Source organism: Giraffa tippelskirchi, chromosome 9 (assembly GCF_054371585.1).
Source record: "Giraffa tippelskirchi isolate mGirTip1 chromosome 9, T2T-mGirTip1v1.2.pri, whole genome shotgun sequence".
In the NCBI taxonomy this organism is placed as follows: Eukaryota; Metazoa; Chordata; class Mammalia; order Artiodactyla; family Giraffidae; genus Giraffa; species Giraffa tippelskirchi.
Genome location: NC_137283.1, coordinates 45301349 through 45318663, shown reverse-complemented (window position 1 = coordinate 45318663; position 17315 = coordinate 45301349). Strand labels below are relative to the sequence as shown.

Here is a 17315-nt window from a genome sequence, read left to right as displayed (position 1 = left end):
CTGGGACCACAGGGCTAGGGCTCAAAGCAACTCAGAGACGTTGAGCAAGGGGCCGCTGGTAGCCCAGCCCCAGGCATGGGTGAGGCAATACCCTCACCTGAGCCACTCACCTTAATTAGAAACCAGACCAATCCTCAGGAAAACGTCGCCTGCACCTCACATATGTGCACGCGAGTCCCCAGCCAACCTTGAGACTGGGCCTGCTCCATGCTGGCCAAAATCTGAATCAGGCAGCTAGGCCAGGACTGGTGCACAGGACCTCAGCAAAACAACTGCTTGACTAAGTCAACTTTTCACCACCTGACAACTCCATCCCTCCCTAGGCCTTGGTTTCCCATCTAAAGAGTGGAGCTAACTCAGCCTAGAAGTTTAAGGGACCTTGAGTTGGTCACCCCCTCCTCACCTCCTCCTCCGCAAACCCAGGCGCCTGAAGCCGCAGTTTCAAGCACTTTGATTCACCGTCAGCCCAGTTGATTTTCATTAACCTTTCCCCAAACCACTGTGTCTCTCAAAGAATGGGTCCGGTCCACCTGCGCAGAATTAACCGGCGAGACAAGTTAAATGCAATTCCCAGACCCTACTCGGTCCTGAGCGGCTAGGTCGGCTCTCTGAGGCCGCATTTAACTTGCAAATTTTGCTCAGAAATCCTGAGCTCCCTGAAACTCAAGAACCCGCCTCCAAACCCAAAGGGTGAAGGCTTTCGTCTTCGGAGACCCAGCTGTTAGCGTCAGGTCTCATTTTGTGGAAAGATACACTGACCAGAAAACCAGCGATAGGGACGGTTTCTACTACACGAATCAGACACAACTTAGTTTCTGCGAGGAACTCAGTGCGACTCTGCTGTTCCCGTCCCACACATTTTGTTTCCCGAGGCGGGGGTGCTCAGCCGTGGCGTCCAGTGGGGCCCCAACCTCGGCGTCCAGCCGGGGTTCTCCAGACCCACCCGACCTCCCGGCCCGACCCCGCCGCGGGCTCGGGACTGCGGCCACGGCCCCGGGTCGAGCGCCTCTCCGCTACTCACCGTGGGCAGGTCGGTCCGAGCGATGGGACAGTCGGCGGCCCGGCCCCGCTACACTTTAACCGGCGGCGCCGGCGCTCCGCGAGCTCCGGACCCGAGAGGGGCGAGCGGGCGCCAGGCGGGCCTGCGGGCTGGGGCGAGCGGGGCGTGCGCTCACTCGCGCACCTGGCTCCCCGCGCGCAGGGGTGCGCGGGGCCGGCGCGTGCGTGGCTGCCCGGGAGACGCTCGAACCCCGGCATCCATCCCTCGCGACCCCTGCCGGCCGGGCACTAAATTCCCCACCCTGGGAGGGCGCCGGAGGGCCGCCCCTACCCGGGCGGTGCTGAGGGGGGCGGAGCCCGGAGGTGTGGCCCCGGGCCGCCTGGATAAGAGCGCGGTCTGAAACCGACCCACCCCGCCCGGTGGCGGGCGGTGACCCCGCGATGTCCCTAGTACTGCTGAGCCTGGCCGCGCTGTGCTGGGGGGCCGTGCCTCCGGAGCCGGTAAGCACCCCCGTCCGCTCCCCTCTCCCGCGTTCCGGTCCCTCAAACCTGGACCCAAAAGCGTCCCAACCCATCAGCTCATGCTCCTCCGAGGCGTTCGCAGAGGGCCATCTAAAGCGGAGATTGGGCGTCGGACTGCTTAAGTCTGGGGCGAGGGAATCAGACGGGTTCGGATGCCACCATGCGTTCTTGATCCAGCCATTTATCCCCAATGAGCCTCGTGTGCTCATCTGTCTACCTGAAGGGTCATATACCTCACTCACCAGGATTTTGTGAAGAACAGCGACCGGGCCCGTAAGGTAGCAGCAAAGAGACTAGCGCATAGTAGGCGTTCACTATGGTTATTGCCTGGGGTCGCAAGAGCTGCTTCTACATTCCAGTCGCCTTTTTTGCCGTGTTCTTTTCGCTGTACTGGGGCCCTTGTCCCCAGAGATAAGCCCCTGAACTCTGCAGCTTTCCCTTCTTCCCCTGCCTTACCTTTAAGAGGGACTTTGAGGGACTCTTCTGGGTCTTCAAACAAAACCTCATTTGCAAAATAGCGTTTGAAGCTATATTGCTGCCCTTAAGCACAGCACGTAGCATAAAAGTGTGGTGTCATTTGCTGATGGAAAGACATACCCTGCCTTGATGTCTTCAGCTACTCTCCTTGTCTTCTGTCTCAGTTCAGAGCCCACCCCCTCACTCCACCGCAGCCCTACATTTCCCCTAGAGGAAGAATTAATTCCTTTTGCAGTACCTCCTACTACGCCTGTAGCTTGAACTCTTGTACAAAGCTTACAGCTGTGGCTTTGCTTCTTTCTAAAATTTGTCTCAGCAGCCCCTTGACAAGAACTTAGCTCCCAGTATCACCATGGTGGCTTATTTGTTTAAAAAACTGTATGGTGACATCCCTTGAAGTTCAGCTTTAAAAAGACAAAGATGAGCGACTGACAGTTCCACCCAACTCATATTACTCAAACCATCAAAAGTCTTGCCTTCTGTCTTCATGGTGTTGAGAAATGTTGAGGCTGCGAGGGCTCAAATTCCAGAGCTGGTGGACTTACCCACACTGTGTCACGTGTGTCACGGGAACTTGCTGCTTCCTTTTAGGTCCTGAATTTTATTCCAAAACCAAAAGACTAATTACTTTTTCTTATAAAAAGGCATGAGCAGTTAATCCAAAGGATTTAATATTGGCCTTTCTTAGATACTGATGATATTATTTATTTTTATAAGTTCTTTTTAAAAGATAACATGATGAAATCATAGTTGCTTTATGATTTGGTAAATAGTTCGAGTGAGTCCTTTTATATCAGAAGGGGAATTTTTTAAAGAACATTGGAAAGGTACCATGGAGTGCATACTTCTGCTCTTCTTGGCACAGCCACTCTTTAACTTGGGGAAAGTCAATAAATATTCTAGACTGTCCTAGAAGGCTACAGTTAGTATGAAGGGGCCTCCGTAATGGTCCAGAGTTATCTCCTGCTTGTGGCAGGGAAGGCTGAGCTGCAGAGAGGGGTGTAAACTCAACTTTGATCTTTAAGGGAGATGATGGCCAGGCTTGAGGTTCAAGTAAATGGTGGTTAATCTATGGCCCATCATAGCCTATCATGCTGCTGCTGCTGCTAAGTCACTTCAGTCATGTCTGACTCTGTGTGACCCCATAGACGGCAGCCCACCAGGCTCCTCTGTCCCTGGGATTCTCCAGACAAGAGTACTGGAGTGGGGTGCCATTTCCTTCTCCAATGCATGAAAGTGAAAAGTGAAAGTGAAGTCGCTCAGTCATGTCTGACTCTTCGCAACCCCATGGACTGTAGCCTACCAGGCTCCTCTGTCTGTGGGATTTTCCAGGCAAGAGTACTGGAATGGGGTGCCATTTCCTTCTCCAATAGCCTATCATAGGGCTGCTTAATGTCTCCCAAACTGTGATGTGGGACCAGCTCAGCTTTTCTTTGAACATTCATCACTTGTCTATGCCTTTAAGGGAAAAGATCATGTTTTGTCTAATTTGGCAAATGAAGGCTTGTGGTTTGCTGGTATTGAACATGGCACTCAATTTCTTTCTCTCTTGCAGACAATTCAGTGTGGCTCTGAACCCGGTAGGTACACTAGAAACAGGGCTTTACACCAGAAGTACAGTTGGACTTTCAGGGGACCTGAATCCTGGCAGTAGGTCATCGAAGACCAGGCACAGAGTGAAACTTGGCTTTGTTAGCTGATGCGGGTGAAGCTAACACCCAAGGCAGAGCTCCCAGGGTTTCGGGTGGGCTGGCCTCCTGGCTGGAAAGAGGCACAGGAGATCAAGTGCCATGTGAGGGACGTCATTTACACTTGGGAACAGAAAGCAAATGTTTCAGAGAAGGAGGAGTGGTGGAGATAGTAACATTTAAAGTATGTGTTTCTGCCCAAGAAATGTGGATGGACAGAGTGAGCTGGAGGAGAGATGGTATTGGCAGAGACTAAGCGTTAGGAAGGGGGAGTCACGGGGGTAAGCTGACTGGAGTCCAGGCTGAGGTGTGGGGGTAGGCAGAAGCAATCCTAATAAACATGTCAAATAAATTGGATACATACACTAGTATGAAGGGACCCAGAGTGGACACGTGTGCCCTGTAGATTGGGCCCAGGAAGTTCAGCATCACCTTGGTGGCACATCAGCCAGCACTGAGAAATGTCTGTCCTGCTTAAGCTGAAAGAAGAGATGAATTGTGAGTGAGGGGTGGTCAGAGTGGGTCATGTAGAGCAGGTGGCATTGGACTGGGCTGAGGAAGGGGTGTCATGGGCAGTTTCACCTTCTCCCAGGACCGTCTCCAGAGTGGATGGTCCGACACACCCTGACCCCAGGAGACTTGAGGGACCTCCAAGTGGAACCTATTAAAAGCAGTGTTGACCTGGAGGACTCTTCAATTTTGATGAACATAAGCTGGATACTCCGGGCAGATGGTAAGTTTGCATCAATCAATGGTAAGGCCTGACGTGTCTACTAAAGCAGAAATGGGCAGACTCTATGACCCATGACTTCCCTTCCCGGCACATACCCAACAGAACACATACACACATGCCACAGATACACCAGATACATGCCATACATACACCAAAGCCACAGACTAGAATGCTCATAGTAGCAGTACTCAAAACAGCCAAAAATTCCGTTCAGTTCAGTCGCTCAGTCGTGTCCGACTCTTTGCGACCCCATGAATTGCAACAGGCCAGGCCTCTCTGTCCATCACCAACTCCCGGAGTCCACCCAAACCCATGTCCATCGAGTCAGTTATGCCATCCAACCATCTCATCCTCTGTCGTCCCCTTCTCCTTCCGCCCCCAATCCTACCCAGCATTAGGGTCTTTTCCAATGAGTCAACCCTTCGCATGAGGTGGCCAAAGTATTGGAGTTTCAGCTTCAACATCAGACCTTCCAATGAACACCCAGGACTGATCTCTTTTAGGATGGATTGATTGGATCTCCTTGCCGTCCAAGGGACTCTCAAGAGTCTTCTCCAACACCACAGTTCAAAAGCATCAATTCTTCGGCGCTCAGCTTTCTTCACCGTCCAACTCTCACATTCATACATGACCACTGGAAAAACCATAGCCTTGACTAGACGGACTTTTGTTGGCAAAGTAATGTCTCTGCTTTTAAATATGCTATCTAGGTTGGCCATAACCTTCCTTCCAAAGAGTAAGCGTCTTTTAATTTCATGGCTGCAATCACCATCAAAAGTGATTTTGGAGCCCAAAAAAATAAAGTCTGACACTGTTTCCACTGTTTCCCCATCTATTTCCCATGAAGTGATGGGACCAGATGCCATGATCTTAGTTTTCTGAACATTGAGCTTTAAGCCAACTTTTTCACTCTCCTCTTTCACCTTCATCAAGAGGCTCTTTAGTTCTTCTTCACTTTCTGCCATAAGGGTGGTGTCATCCGCATATCTGAGGTTATTGATATTTCTCCCAGCAATCTTGATTCCAGCTTGTGTTTCTTCCAGCCCAGCGTTTCTCATGATGTACTCTGCATAGAAGTTAAATAAGCAGGGTGACAACATACAGCCTTGACGTACTCCTCTTTCCTATTTGGAACCAGTCTGTTGTTCCATGTCCAGTTCTAACTGTTGCTTCCTGACCTGCATACAGGTTTCTCAAGAGACAGGTCAGGCCAAAAATAAAATGCCTTAAATGCCCGACAGTAGACTTAGATTCACAAAACTGAATCCACTATATCAACTGGCATGAATGATTTATAACTATGTATGGATGAATCTCACAAACAAAAGAAGCCAGATTCAGGAGTTCATACTTTCATCTCTGCATGCAGGCCTGTGGTCCTACCCACCAGATGATTCCATTAACAAAAAGTGCAAAACTATTCTATGTAGTTAGAAGTCGGGACAGTGGCTATTCTTGGGTAAAATTTGCTCAGTTATGTCTGATTATCTATGACCCATGCACTCACTGTAGCCTGCCAGGCTCCTCTATCCATGGGATTCTCAGGCAAAAATACTGGAATGAGTAGCCATTCCCTTCTCCAGGGGATCTTCCAAACCCAGGGATTGAACCCAGGTCTTCTGCATTGCAGGTGGATTCTTTACCATCTGAACCACCAGAGAAGCCCATTCTTGGGCTTCTTGACTGAAAGGAGGCCTGAGGGGCACTCCTAGGGTGTTCCTTGACCTGGGTACTGGCTGCACAAGTGTGAAAACTCATCAAGTGGTGTGCTGGTGTTGGTATGCTTTTGTTACACTGTTCTTCATGGAAGAAAATGGCATAAGGCCAGAGATGATCTCGCAGGTTTAGGAAAACATTCTCTTGGGTAGATAACTTTTCCACCTCCCAAAGGACATCATGGAAGTCCTAGCATTTCTCTGAGGCACTTTGGATGAACCAATACTGGGGTCCTAAAGCCCATGTTTGTAGAGTCCCCTCACTAAATTCAGCTAAATTCCATATGGTCATAATCTGGGAGTGCCAAGCATGGAGAGGTGAGTGAGCTACAGTTCCTGCTCAGTCAGGTTCTCAGGGGCCAGGGAGAGGCAGACAGACTGTCAGGGGAACCCTGGAGGGACCTGTAGTTCATCTTCGGGGGGGTTGAGGGGAGAGGAGGAGCAGGCCCTGGTGAGATCACATTAAATTAGACGGCATTTGGCTTCATCCCTGGCACAGAGTGAGCTCCTGTATTTGTTAGCTATCATTATAGGTGGTGGTGCATAAGTTGGGCCTTGAAGGAGGAAGAACTGGCAAGGCAAAGAACAGGAGGAAAAGGCATTGCAGAGAGAAGGATCAGCATGGATAAAGGTACAGACAGAACAGGTTTGGCTGTTGAGGACACTCTGAGAGGCCTCTGCTCTACATAGCACGCCTGTTACTCTTAAAAGAGGTCCAGGATAGTGTAAAGGTAGACTCCTCTTAGCAGGTACCTGTGAAATTCAGGCTCACCTATGAGGAGGAAAGGCTTTGGAATCTGAATCCATATTCTGTCGCTGATGAACTTTGTAAGCCACGGCACAGCTCCCTGAAATTCACTAAGCCTCGCTCACCCCTTCTGTAAACCAGGAACAATCATAGTGCCTACCTCTGAGGGTCATGGTGAATGTGAAGGCAGGTAGGCTATCTAGCATCAAATCAGCTACAAAGGAAGTGCTAAATACACAACTGCCCTCTTACCCACCTTGGCAGCCAGCATCCGCTTGTTGAAGGCCACCAAGATCTGCGTGATGGGCAAAAGCCACTTCCAGTCCTACAGCTGCATCAGGTGCAATTACACCCAGGCCTTCCAGACTCAGACCAGACCCTCTGGTGGCAAAGTAAGCACTTGGAGACACTTGGAGGGCTGTCACTAATCTGGGTCCTTTGTTGGGGGTGTGGATTTGTGTTCACATACAGGCTGCTGACAGCTACCACCTGCAGCCTGGGTGTCTGGGTTCAAATCCCACTTGGGGCCATCTCTCTGCTGTATGCCTTGGGCAAGTCAGCATCCCGGGACCTTGGTTTCCTCATCAGCAAAGTGAGGGAAGTGTTAGTCACTCAATTGTGTCCAACTCTGTGACTCCATGGACACTGTAGCCCACCAGGCTCCTCTGTCCATGGAATTCTCCAGGCAAGAATACTGGAGTGAGTTGCCATTCCCTTCTCCAGGGGATCTTCCTGACCCGGGACTGAACCCAGGTCTCCTGCATCGTGGGCAAATTCTTTACCGTTTGAGCCAGCAGGAGAGCCCAAGTGAGGGAAACTGAACCTAAATTATATCCTGGCTCTAGAATTTTACACTTCTCTGATTCTGTGGGTTACACTGGCAAACTGTGTGGGGTCAATTTCCTTAGTAGACACTGGCTAGAGACTTAAGTTTTAGCAGTGGGTTAAGGAATGAAATTATAAATGAAAAGGATGTGGCAATTCAAGGGTTCCCACTTTGCTTTGCAGTGGATGTTTTCCTACATTGGTTTTCCTGTCGAGCTGAACACAGTCTATTTCATTGGGGCCCATAACATCCCCAATGCGAATATGAATGAGGACGGCCCCTCCATGGCTGTGAACTTCACCTCCCCAGGTACACGTCCTCACTCCTCTCTTATTCTCTGTCTTGCCGGGACACCTAATCTGATATGTGGTTTGGTAGAGAGAGGCCAGGTCCCCTGGATGAGATGTTTGGCCTTGCAGAATCTCGGTTTCCTCATGTGTAGTAGGGACACAACAGGAACTGCATCTCACTCAGGAGAGGCCTGAGTCAGGTGAAATGGAGGGGAAAGCCCACTCCTGTGCGTCAGACACTGACTGAGCACTCGACACGCATCATCTCATTTGGGCCACCAACAACCCCAAGGTTTGGACAGCCCTGATTTACAAATAAAAGAAACTGGGAGCTTCAGTAAATTGCCCTGGTTACACATGTAGCGAAGTGAAGCTGCCGGTCAAACTCTGGTCCTTCTTGACTGATGCACATTTGCCATTCTTTGTGGTCGATGCAAAATGCTTGTTCCAGTCTCAGCTTCTGGGCAGGATGTGTAGTTTGACCACGTGTGGCTGGTCTCTGAGGATGTACAGACTCCAGTGGGTTTGCCCCCTGAGCTGGGAGAAGAGGCAGGTGGCACTAAGCTGAGTGCTGGTTCTTTCCCTTGCTCTATGACACACGCTCATCCCTCTGGTGTCACACCTGCACGATCACACACGGGGTCAGTGCGAGGATGAGACGGGATCTCCAGTGAGGAGGGCCCAGCACGGTGCCTGGCCCCAGCAGCTCCCACATCACTCTGGCTTGGGCTGGGTCACCTGTTCTGTCCCCACGCCTGCCCCTGTGCCAGCTGTGGCACTGAAGCCAAATGGGGGCAATTTCCAATCTGTTTGCATTCTTTGGTTCTGGTCTAGTGTATTCTCAGCATCACATCATTTACTACACAGTAGTTCCCAGGTTTCTTGGTGAGACCAAATCTCACCAATATTTTAAAAATATTTTGGAATATTTTATAGAAAAGTTGCAAAGCTAGTACAAAGAGTTCCCATGTAGTGCTCACCCAGTTTCTCTTACTGTTAACATCCTACATTACCACGATCTATTTGTCAAAACTTAAGAGTCCAATACTGATACATTTCTATGAAGTAAAGTCCAGACTTTACTTGGATTTCATCTGCTTTTCCACTAATGTCGTCTTTCTGTCCCAGTGGCATTTAGTCCTCTGTGTCTTCTTCATCTCCTCTGGTCTGTGACAGTCTCTCAGTGTTTCCCTGTGTTTCACGACCTTGAGTCTTGAGGAGTGATGGCCATGCCTCCCGCAGGATGTTCCCCCAATCTGGGTTTGTCAGGTGTTTGTCTCATGATCAGACTGGGGATATAGGAGTTTGGTGAGAATTCTGCACAGGTGAAGCACTCTTCTTGTGGCACCTGTTGGGGTGGGTGACATACACAGGGCATCACAGGTGATGCTCACCTTTGTCACTGTTAAATGGTATCTTGCCAGGCTTCTCCATGTAATCTAGTATCCTTCCCTTCCCCAGCTCTAGTTTTTGGAAACAAATCACTAAGTCTACCCCACCCTGGGGCGGAGGGGTATCAGTTCAGTTCAGTTCAGTCGCTCAGTCGTGTCCAACTCTTTGCAACCCCACGAATCGGAACACGCCAGGCCTCCCTGTCCACCACCAACTCCTGGAGTCCACCCAAACCCATGTCCATCGAGTCGGTGATGCCATCCAACCATCTCATCCTCTGTCGTCCCCTTCTCCTCCTGCCCCTAATCCTTCCCAGCATCAGGGTCTTTTCCAATGAGTCAATTCTTTGCATGAGGTGGCTAAAGTATTGGAGTTTCAGCTTCAACATCAGTCCTTCCAGTGAACACCCAGGACTGATCTCCTTTAGGATGGAGGGGTATACAGTAGGATTAATCTCCACCTCTTGGAAGGGGCAGTATCTACATGTATTACCGAACCTCATTTTTCAAGAATGGCTGGTTTCGAGGTCTTCTTTTGGGGATCACAGATACTGTTCTGATAAAGGCTGTATTCAAATTAGATTCTGCGTATCACTTCATAGGTAGATAATCTTGTTTAACAGTATGTTAGCTTCTCATTTACAACTGCTATCTGACCTCATATCTGAAATGTTCTGGCAATTCATTACAGGTGTGGTAAGCATGTGTTGTGTACACACTTGTTGGCACTGGGGTGGAGCAGAGTTACTTTTTTCTAAAATGTGAAAACTTTCAAATTTCCAGGCTGCCTGGACCACATAATGAAATATAAAAAAAAGTGCATCGAGGCAGGTAAGTAAATTCAGCATTTGCTTTTGTTATGAGAAGAAATCCATACCTTGAACCAGCATAGCTCAATCAGACTTTTTACGATGAAGGAACTGAGGCCTAGAGTGGGGCTGTTACGTATCCAAACTGCTCAGTGAAGGCTGATCCCCAGCCTGACAAACTCTTGGTAGGTTTCTGTGGTGAGCAAGTCACAGAAAAAACACCCCACTCTCTTGATTAAAGTAACATTTTAGCCCCAAACAAAGGTCTTCTCTGCCTGGATGGGACTCAATTATAACTCCTCCGCCCGCTCAGACACCAGCACCACTGAGCTGGGGCCACAGGGACCTACCTGGATTTGCAAACATTCAAGGTGGCAGTGTTAGCTAAAGTAATGACCTAGAAGCATGCTCCCAACCTGTGACCTCACAGGGGTCACATCTCATAGGCAGACTGTTAGAAACTGCCCCTACCCTCTGAGTTTTGAAATAAGCCCTTTCAGGTTAATCAGTCCCAACCATCCAGTTTCCAAGGGGTTTACAAGGATTTCTGTGCATTTCTGGGTAATGACAGTCTTAGGGTGCTAATGAGGCTAATGGTTTGGGGGGACCAGTCCCTGTCTTTTAGGCACCCCCCACCCCACAGGTGTCCTTGTGAACCCCAGCAGACCGAGCACGTGTCTCCTTGCTGAAAGGCAGACTTGGAGCTTTGTGCCTCCTCCACGGCCTCCTGCTGGGAGACATCTGGAGTAGAGGACCCTGTGGAGTGTAGGGGGCCCGAGGGCCTTGAATCAGTCCTAGAACTCAACTCCTAAAGACAGCTGGGAGCGAGGGCTTGAAATGGCCTCCTGGGTGGGGAAAATAATGCATGCTCTTCTATATCATGTTCCTGGAAATTAACTGAGTGCTGATTTGCAAGGCACATGAATGAAACAATTGGCTTTTCTCACAGAGTAGACCTGTCAGGGTATTCTTTTAAGCCACGAGGCACTTCCTTATTTCCTGACATTTGGTTAAGCTGGGGCAGAGCAGGCTGATGGATGGAGTTCTGGAATCCGGAGTATTCTAGTTCTAGCTGAATTCACTCACTCTATAAACTCAGACACGTCTCCTAAGCTGTGGCTCTTGCTCCCCATCCTGGAAAGGGGGAAATCGTGACTCCCAGCTCTTCACTCCAAATGGATGCTGAGAGTAGAAGAGAGTAGTAGAACCCAGCCTGTGCCTCCCATTACCATCAGCCCAGGGAAGCTGTTTTCAGCAAAGCAGTGACGTGGGGTCACTAAACTTTCTTGGGCAGCAGGTTACTCTGAGATGATAAATAAAAGACACGCTGTGTAGCAGTTTGTATCTCGTGAAGGTGTGCCTCAGAACAGACATCTGTGTTGGTCAAGCCCTTTTGGGGACTTAACTGAGGGCTCAGTTCGCAGCTCCATCCTTGTGCTTCTCCTGACTCACAGGAAGTCTGTGGAAGCCAAACATCACTGCTTGCAAGAAGAGCGCGAACACGGTGGAAGTGAATTTTACCACCAGTCCCCTTGGAGACAGATATATGGTGCTCATCCAAAATACCACCGTGATTGGGACTTCCTATGTGTCAGAGGTACTTTCTTCCCCTTCATGTCCTCAACACCAGTCCTGTCCTCCACCTCCAGCTCTCCTTCCTTTATTGGAGAACTTCCCTGGACAGACTCTTTTGAGAGAGCAACAGGCAGGACTGACTGCTATACAAATGTGCTGGGCTATTTTGATTAATTCAAAGGAATAAAAAAACAAAACCCAAGTCCCCTGGGGGCATCTCTGGAAACATCCCCGTGAATCTAAAACCCACCAAAGGTAGAGGTCTCAGAAGTACAGAGTGAATCTGACTCACGCAAATTAACGAATTCCAGTCAGTTTGGGAAGAGCAGTGGGTTCACTGGCAGTCTTTAATCTACTCCCTCCTTTGGCTCCTAATTCTTGATTTTGTCTCACTCACCTGCACCAGAAGGAACTAACTCGAACTTCCGTGGTGGTTCACGTGACTGGGGAAAGTGAAGGTGCTGTGGTCCAGGTAAAGCTGAACAAGATGCTCTGGCAGGGACAGAACGGGGCTCACTTGAATACGCACTGCACCGCCACTCGCTGCTTCTGAGCGGTCCGTTCTGGTTGGAGCAGATGTGTTCTCTCCTCGGCTCGCTTCTGCCAGCAGCCTCTCTGGCATTACGTGATGTTGATGGGGAATCCGTGAGGTCAGGAAGGTGACCTTATTGTCATGGTCCCTTTGGCTTCAGTGAGTGGCTGTTGACTTTCCAATGTGCTTTTATTCCCATTTGCTGTCACAGAGCCACAAAGGAATTCTGAGACAGGAATACCATTTTATTATCACAAGCCTCCATTTCCACTGCAAAATGAAGTAAAAAAGGATTTGGATTTAGAAGGTTTGGGTTCCTGATCGGTTTATGAACTTTGAAGGGTAACTCTGTCCTCTTGGGGCCTGTGATTAGTCCACTGGAGAACAGAGAAGTCAGGCCAGCAGACACTTTCAGCGCTCTTTCCACTCTGAGTTCATGTTACTGAGGGTCCCAGTGGAACAGAACCGCACCCAAGATATAAGACTCTTTCGTTCTTCATTCCTGGGACATAAAGGCAGCACTCAGACATGCCCAGGGGAGCAGATACCCATCAGCATGTTAGGACTGCACCCCTTTTCCAAGGAAACAGACTCTCCTAGTCCCAAGGGACTTAAAAGTGCTGACTTAGGTCAAGAGGCGTCCCACTGCCTCTTGGAGGACATATTTGTTTATGTATTAGGATGCGACCTAACCCTTTTAGATAAGGAAAGTAACCTCTTGGTGGGCCTCCCATCTGGCTCAGTGGTAAAGAATTCGCCTGCCAATGCAAGAGATGTGGGTTCGATCCTAGTCAGGACGATTCCTTGGAGAAGGAAGTGGCAACCCACTCCAGTCTTCTTGCCTGGGAAATCCCACGGATAGAGAAGCTTGGTGAGCTACATACAGTTCACGGGGTTGCAGTCAGATAAAACTGAGCGACTGAGCATGCAAAACTCTTAGCAACATGTACAAAGCTTGGATTCACAATCCAGGAGTCGTAGAAGGTGTCTGGTCTTGGGTAACTCTGCACTTTAGGGCTTTATGACAGAAGTATGACCAAGGGGAAAAAAATGCCTTATTACAATGCCAGAGAGGGGTTGAAGCCAGAAAAGAAGGGATGAAAAGTTCTAGTGAAAAGTAGGAATAATGCTAAGCCCCTCGCTTCTCCTTAGCTGACTCCGTATTTCCGTACCTGTGGCAACGACTGTATCCGACAAAGAGGAACCGTGGTGCGGTGCCCACAAACGGGAGTCTCTTCTCAGGATCATGGTAAGTGCCCAGCACAGAGCCTCAGGACAGGAACGACCCCAGCCCTACCCCATTCAGAATGCAAAAGGCTGGGAGGGAGGGGGGGAGGAGAGTGAGGGAAGATCCCTGCCTGTGGGTGCTGAACAGGGTGTAGGGAAAGACAGCGGTTCTGTGCCCAACAGCTACAATATGAATAGGAATGAGGCTTCATTTACGAGATCAAGATCCTGACCAAGCAGGACATACAGAAGGGGAAAAAAAAAATCAGTGGTGCAAAATAGAGTGCCACAAGGATCTGCTGAAAAATGTCAGTGGTGTAAAAGGGCTGAGTATATGAAGGAACAGGCATTTCACTGCGTTTTGACTTTATCTGTCTCAGTGGCCCAGGCCCAGCTGTTACTGTAACGCAATGTGGCCACGCAGACATTTGGATAACAAATTAGGAATAGTGGCACCGAGACACACACCTTGTTGGTGCCCGAGAGCAGCCTGTTCTGGAGAGTGTCTCTCTGGATTTAATGATGTTAGTTCTTTCAAATTAAATGCTTCCGGAACTAGCCCGGCATGGGGTCGAAGGTTAGAAGGTGCTGTTTTTAGAAACCCAGCCTCCTGACAATCCTGCCTGCTGTGTGGGCACAGTGCCGACAGATTCCTGAGCACTTTCACACGCTGGAACTTAACTGACTCTCAGCGTTCCTGTGACCGGGTGGCATTACCCTCACATTTGTCAGTCTGACAGAAGAGCCTTTAAAGATGCCCTCTATGCATACTATATATTATATGAAGCAATTGCACCCGGAATAACATTAATTCATCCAAGAACCACCACCACAACAAAATTGAATGTAAACTCTGGTTACCACAGTGAAAATGTGGAGTAAGAGGCCAAAGTGATTTTGGAGAACCATTCCTAACCTCCTGGGCCCCCTCTCCCTTTTGAGTATCTAGTGAAAGGCCTGGACGCTCTGTAAAAAAAAATACTGATCTGCAGAGATCTACTGACCCTTGGCTTTGAAGGAACCCAAACTTCTACAAAGCATCAAATAAAAATTTTAGTCTTCAAGTAAGAGAGAAATCTAGTTGTGTTCTGCTAAAGATAAGTAAGCTCTGTTCTTCCCAGACAGAACTGTGCCGGGTGGCTGGCTGCCTCTCCTCCTGTCTGCTCTGCTTGTGGCCACATGGGTGCTGGTGGCTGGCATCTATCTGATCTGGAGGCACGGTAAGGGTTATAATTCAGCCCTTTAAAGAATGATGCTGATTTTTTCTTTTAAAGGAGCTTCCTCCAGAGGCAATCACATTTTGGCACCAGAATAGAGTCAGACAACATTTATTTAATACCTTAGAGCTCTCCTAATGACTGATCACACCTGCAACGGTAAAGCAAGGGTCGGGACTCAGGATCTGTACTCACCTTTTTTAATCACCTTTTTCTTTAAATCACTGAAGCATCTACAAAGACTGAAATGGTCCAAAGATAGCTAATAACAAATTGCCCCTTACTCGAGATAGCTAATCTATGCTAGTTCCTACTTTTTTAAAATAAATTCTTCCAAGGCATAAGAACAACACTGTGGCAAGAATACACAGAACTATACAAAAAAGATCTTCATGACTCAGATAACCACAATGGTGTGATCACTCACCTAAAGCCAGACATCTTGGAGTGTAAAGTCAAGTGGGCCTTAGGAAGCATACAACAAACAAAGCTAGTGAAGGTGATGGAATTCTAGCTAAGCTATTTCAAATCCTAAAAGATGATGCTGTGAAAGTGCTGCACTCGATATGCCAGCAAATTTGGAAAACTCAGCAGTGGCCACAGGACTGGAAAAGGTCAGTTTTCATTCCAATCCCAAAGAAGGGCAATGCCAAAGAATGCTCCAACTACCGCACAATTGTATTCATCTCACACACTAGCAAAGTAATGCTCTAAGTTCTCCCAGCTAGGCTTTAACAGTATATGGACCTAGAACTTCCAGTTGTTCAAGCTGGATTTAGAAAAGGCAGAGGAACCAGAGATCAAATTGCCGACATCCGTTGGATCATAGAAAAAGCAAGAAAATTCCAGAAAAAACATCTACTTCTGCTTCATTGACTACAGTAAATCTTTTGACTGTGTGGATCACAACAAACTGGAAAATTCTTACAGAGATGGGAATACCAGATGACCATACCTGCCTCCTGTGAAACCTGTATGCAGGTCAAGAAGCAACAGTTAGAACTGGACATGGAAAAACAGACTGGTTCCAAATTGGGAAAGGAGTACATCAAGGCTGTATATTGTCACCCTGATTGTTTAACTTATATGCAGAGTACATCATGTGAAATGCCAGGCAGGATGAAGTACAAGCTAGAATCAAGATCACTGGGAGAAATATCAATAACCTCAGATATGCAGATGACACCACCCTTATCACAGAAAGTGAAGAACCAAAGAGCCTCTTGGTGAAAGTGAAAGAGGAGAGTGAAAAAGCTGGCTTAAAATTCAACATTTAAAAATGAAGATCATGGCATCTGGTCCTATCACTTCATGGCAAAGAGAAGGGGAAACAATGGAAACAGTGACAGACTTTCTTTTTTGGGGCTCCAAAATCACTGCAGATGGTGACTGCAGCCATGAAGTTAAGACGTTTGCTCCTTGGAAGAAAAGCAGTTAACAAACCTAGACAGCATATTAAAAAGCAGAGACATTACTTTGCTGACAAATGTCTGTATAGTCAAAGCTATGGTCTTTCCAATAGTCATGTAGGGATGTGAAAGTTGGACCATAAAGAAGGGTGAGCACCAAAGAATTGATGCTTTTGAACTGTAGTGTTGGAGAAGACTCGAGAGTCCCTTGGACTGCAAGGAGATCAAACCAGTCCATCCTAAAGAAAAGCAACGCTGAATATTCATTGGAAGGATTGATGCTGAAGCTGAAGCTCCAATACTTTGGCCACCTGATGGAAAGAGCTGACTCATTAGAAAAGACACTAGTGACGGGAAAGATTGAAGGCAGGAGGAGAAGGGGATGACAGAGGACAAGATGGTTGGATGGCAACACTGACTCAATGGACATGAGTTTGAGCAAACTCCGGAAGTTGATGATAGGCAGGGAAGCCTGGCATGCTGCAGTCCATGGGGTGGCAAAGAATTGGACACGATTGAGTGACTGAACAACAACAAGGATCTTGCCAACCCGAAAACACTGAACACTTGAATGAGAAATCAGAGTATCAGTATTTATATAGATAAACTGCTAGAGGGAGGCCCACTGATAACCTCTGCTTTCCCCTCCCCTCCACACATTAACATGGAAATGCAGCCTTTGAGTTGTTTGTTATGTTGTAGATAGAACAAGATTAATCCCGTGTTCTTTTTTAGGTAAACAAGCCATATTGAACTCTGACCTTAAAAATACTTATATTAATGGGAATTGTTTGACCTGTATCTATCCATTACAGTAGTTTCACACCTAGCTTCCATTCTGTAGCATGTACAGGACAGAATTCCAGTTGAGTTCCAGATAAAATGAATTAAGCTTATGCAACTGTAAAGAAACCCTACCACCTACAGGTAGAAGATGGAATTACTACTGAGTTGACCCAACTCAAAACATGATGTGAAAGGGCAGAGGTCAGCTGTCCTTTGTATGTATGGCACTGAAAATCCTACAGTTACAACCACCCACCTGAAACAGAGTACCCTGAACCTAAATAGTTTCTGTGAATTTATCTGAAAAGGGATGGGCTTGATCAAGAGGACTAACTCAGTGACAGGGACTTAGAAAATAAATCTTTTGCAGC

At 48.1% G+C, this 17315-nt stretch overlaps 3 protein-coding genes across 18 annotated transcripts in view; 1 reads left to right on the top strand and 2 right to left on the bottom strand.

Moving 5' to 3' along the window:
- The window catches only part of CHDH (choline dehydrogenase), a 70083-nt gene extending 68975 nt beyond the window's left edge, over positions 1-1108 (bottom strand). For all 5 annotated transcript variants that reach the window (XM_081524959.1, XM_081524958.1, XM_081524960.1 and 2 more), the window contains exon 1: positions 1022-1108. The gene's annotated coding sequence lies outside the window, so the exon portion shown is untranslated. The remainder of the gene's footprint in view (positions 1-1021) is intronic.
- A 306-nt stretch (positions 1109-1414) lies between these two features.
- Positions 1415-17315, top strand: part of IL17RB (interleukin 17 receptor B) — a 17284-nt gene continuing 1383 nt past the window's right edge. For 2 of the 10 annotated variants that reach the window (XM_081524973.1, XM_081524969.1), the window contains exons 1-10: positions 1415-1500; positions 3554-3578; positions 4279-4419; positions 7147-7274; positions 7891-8017; positions 10173-10220; positions 11653-11795; positions 12180-12245; positions 13458-13554; positions 14654-14752. In XM_081524973.1, coding sequence (XP_081381099.1) covers positions 1441-1500; positions 3554-3578; positions 4279-4419; positions 7147-7274; positions 7891-8017; positions 10173-10220; positions 11653-11795; positions 12180-12245; positions 13458-13554; positions 14654-14752 — 934 coding nt within the window. In that variant the 5' untranslated portion in view covers positions 1415-1440. Of the gene's footprint in view, positions 1501-3553; positions 3579-4278; positions 4420-7146; positions 7275-7890; positions 8018-10172; positions 10221-11652; positions 11797-12171; positions 12246-13457; positions 13559-14653; positions 14753-17315 lie in introns of all 10 variants that reach the window. The other 8 variants (XM_081524971.1, XM_081524972.1, XM_081524975.1 and 5 more) reach the window with 8 other exon arrangements.
- Positions 12089-17315, bottom strand: part of ACTR8 (actin related protein 8) — a 24604-nt gene continuing 19377 nt past the window's right edge. For all 3 annotated transcript variants that reach the window (XR_014064017.1, XR_014064019.1, XM_081524965.1), the window contains one exon: positions 12089-12575. The gene's annotated coding sequence lies outside the window, so the exon portion shown is untranslated. The remainder of the gene's footprint in view (positions 12576-17315) is intronic.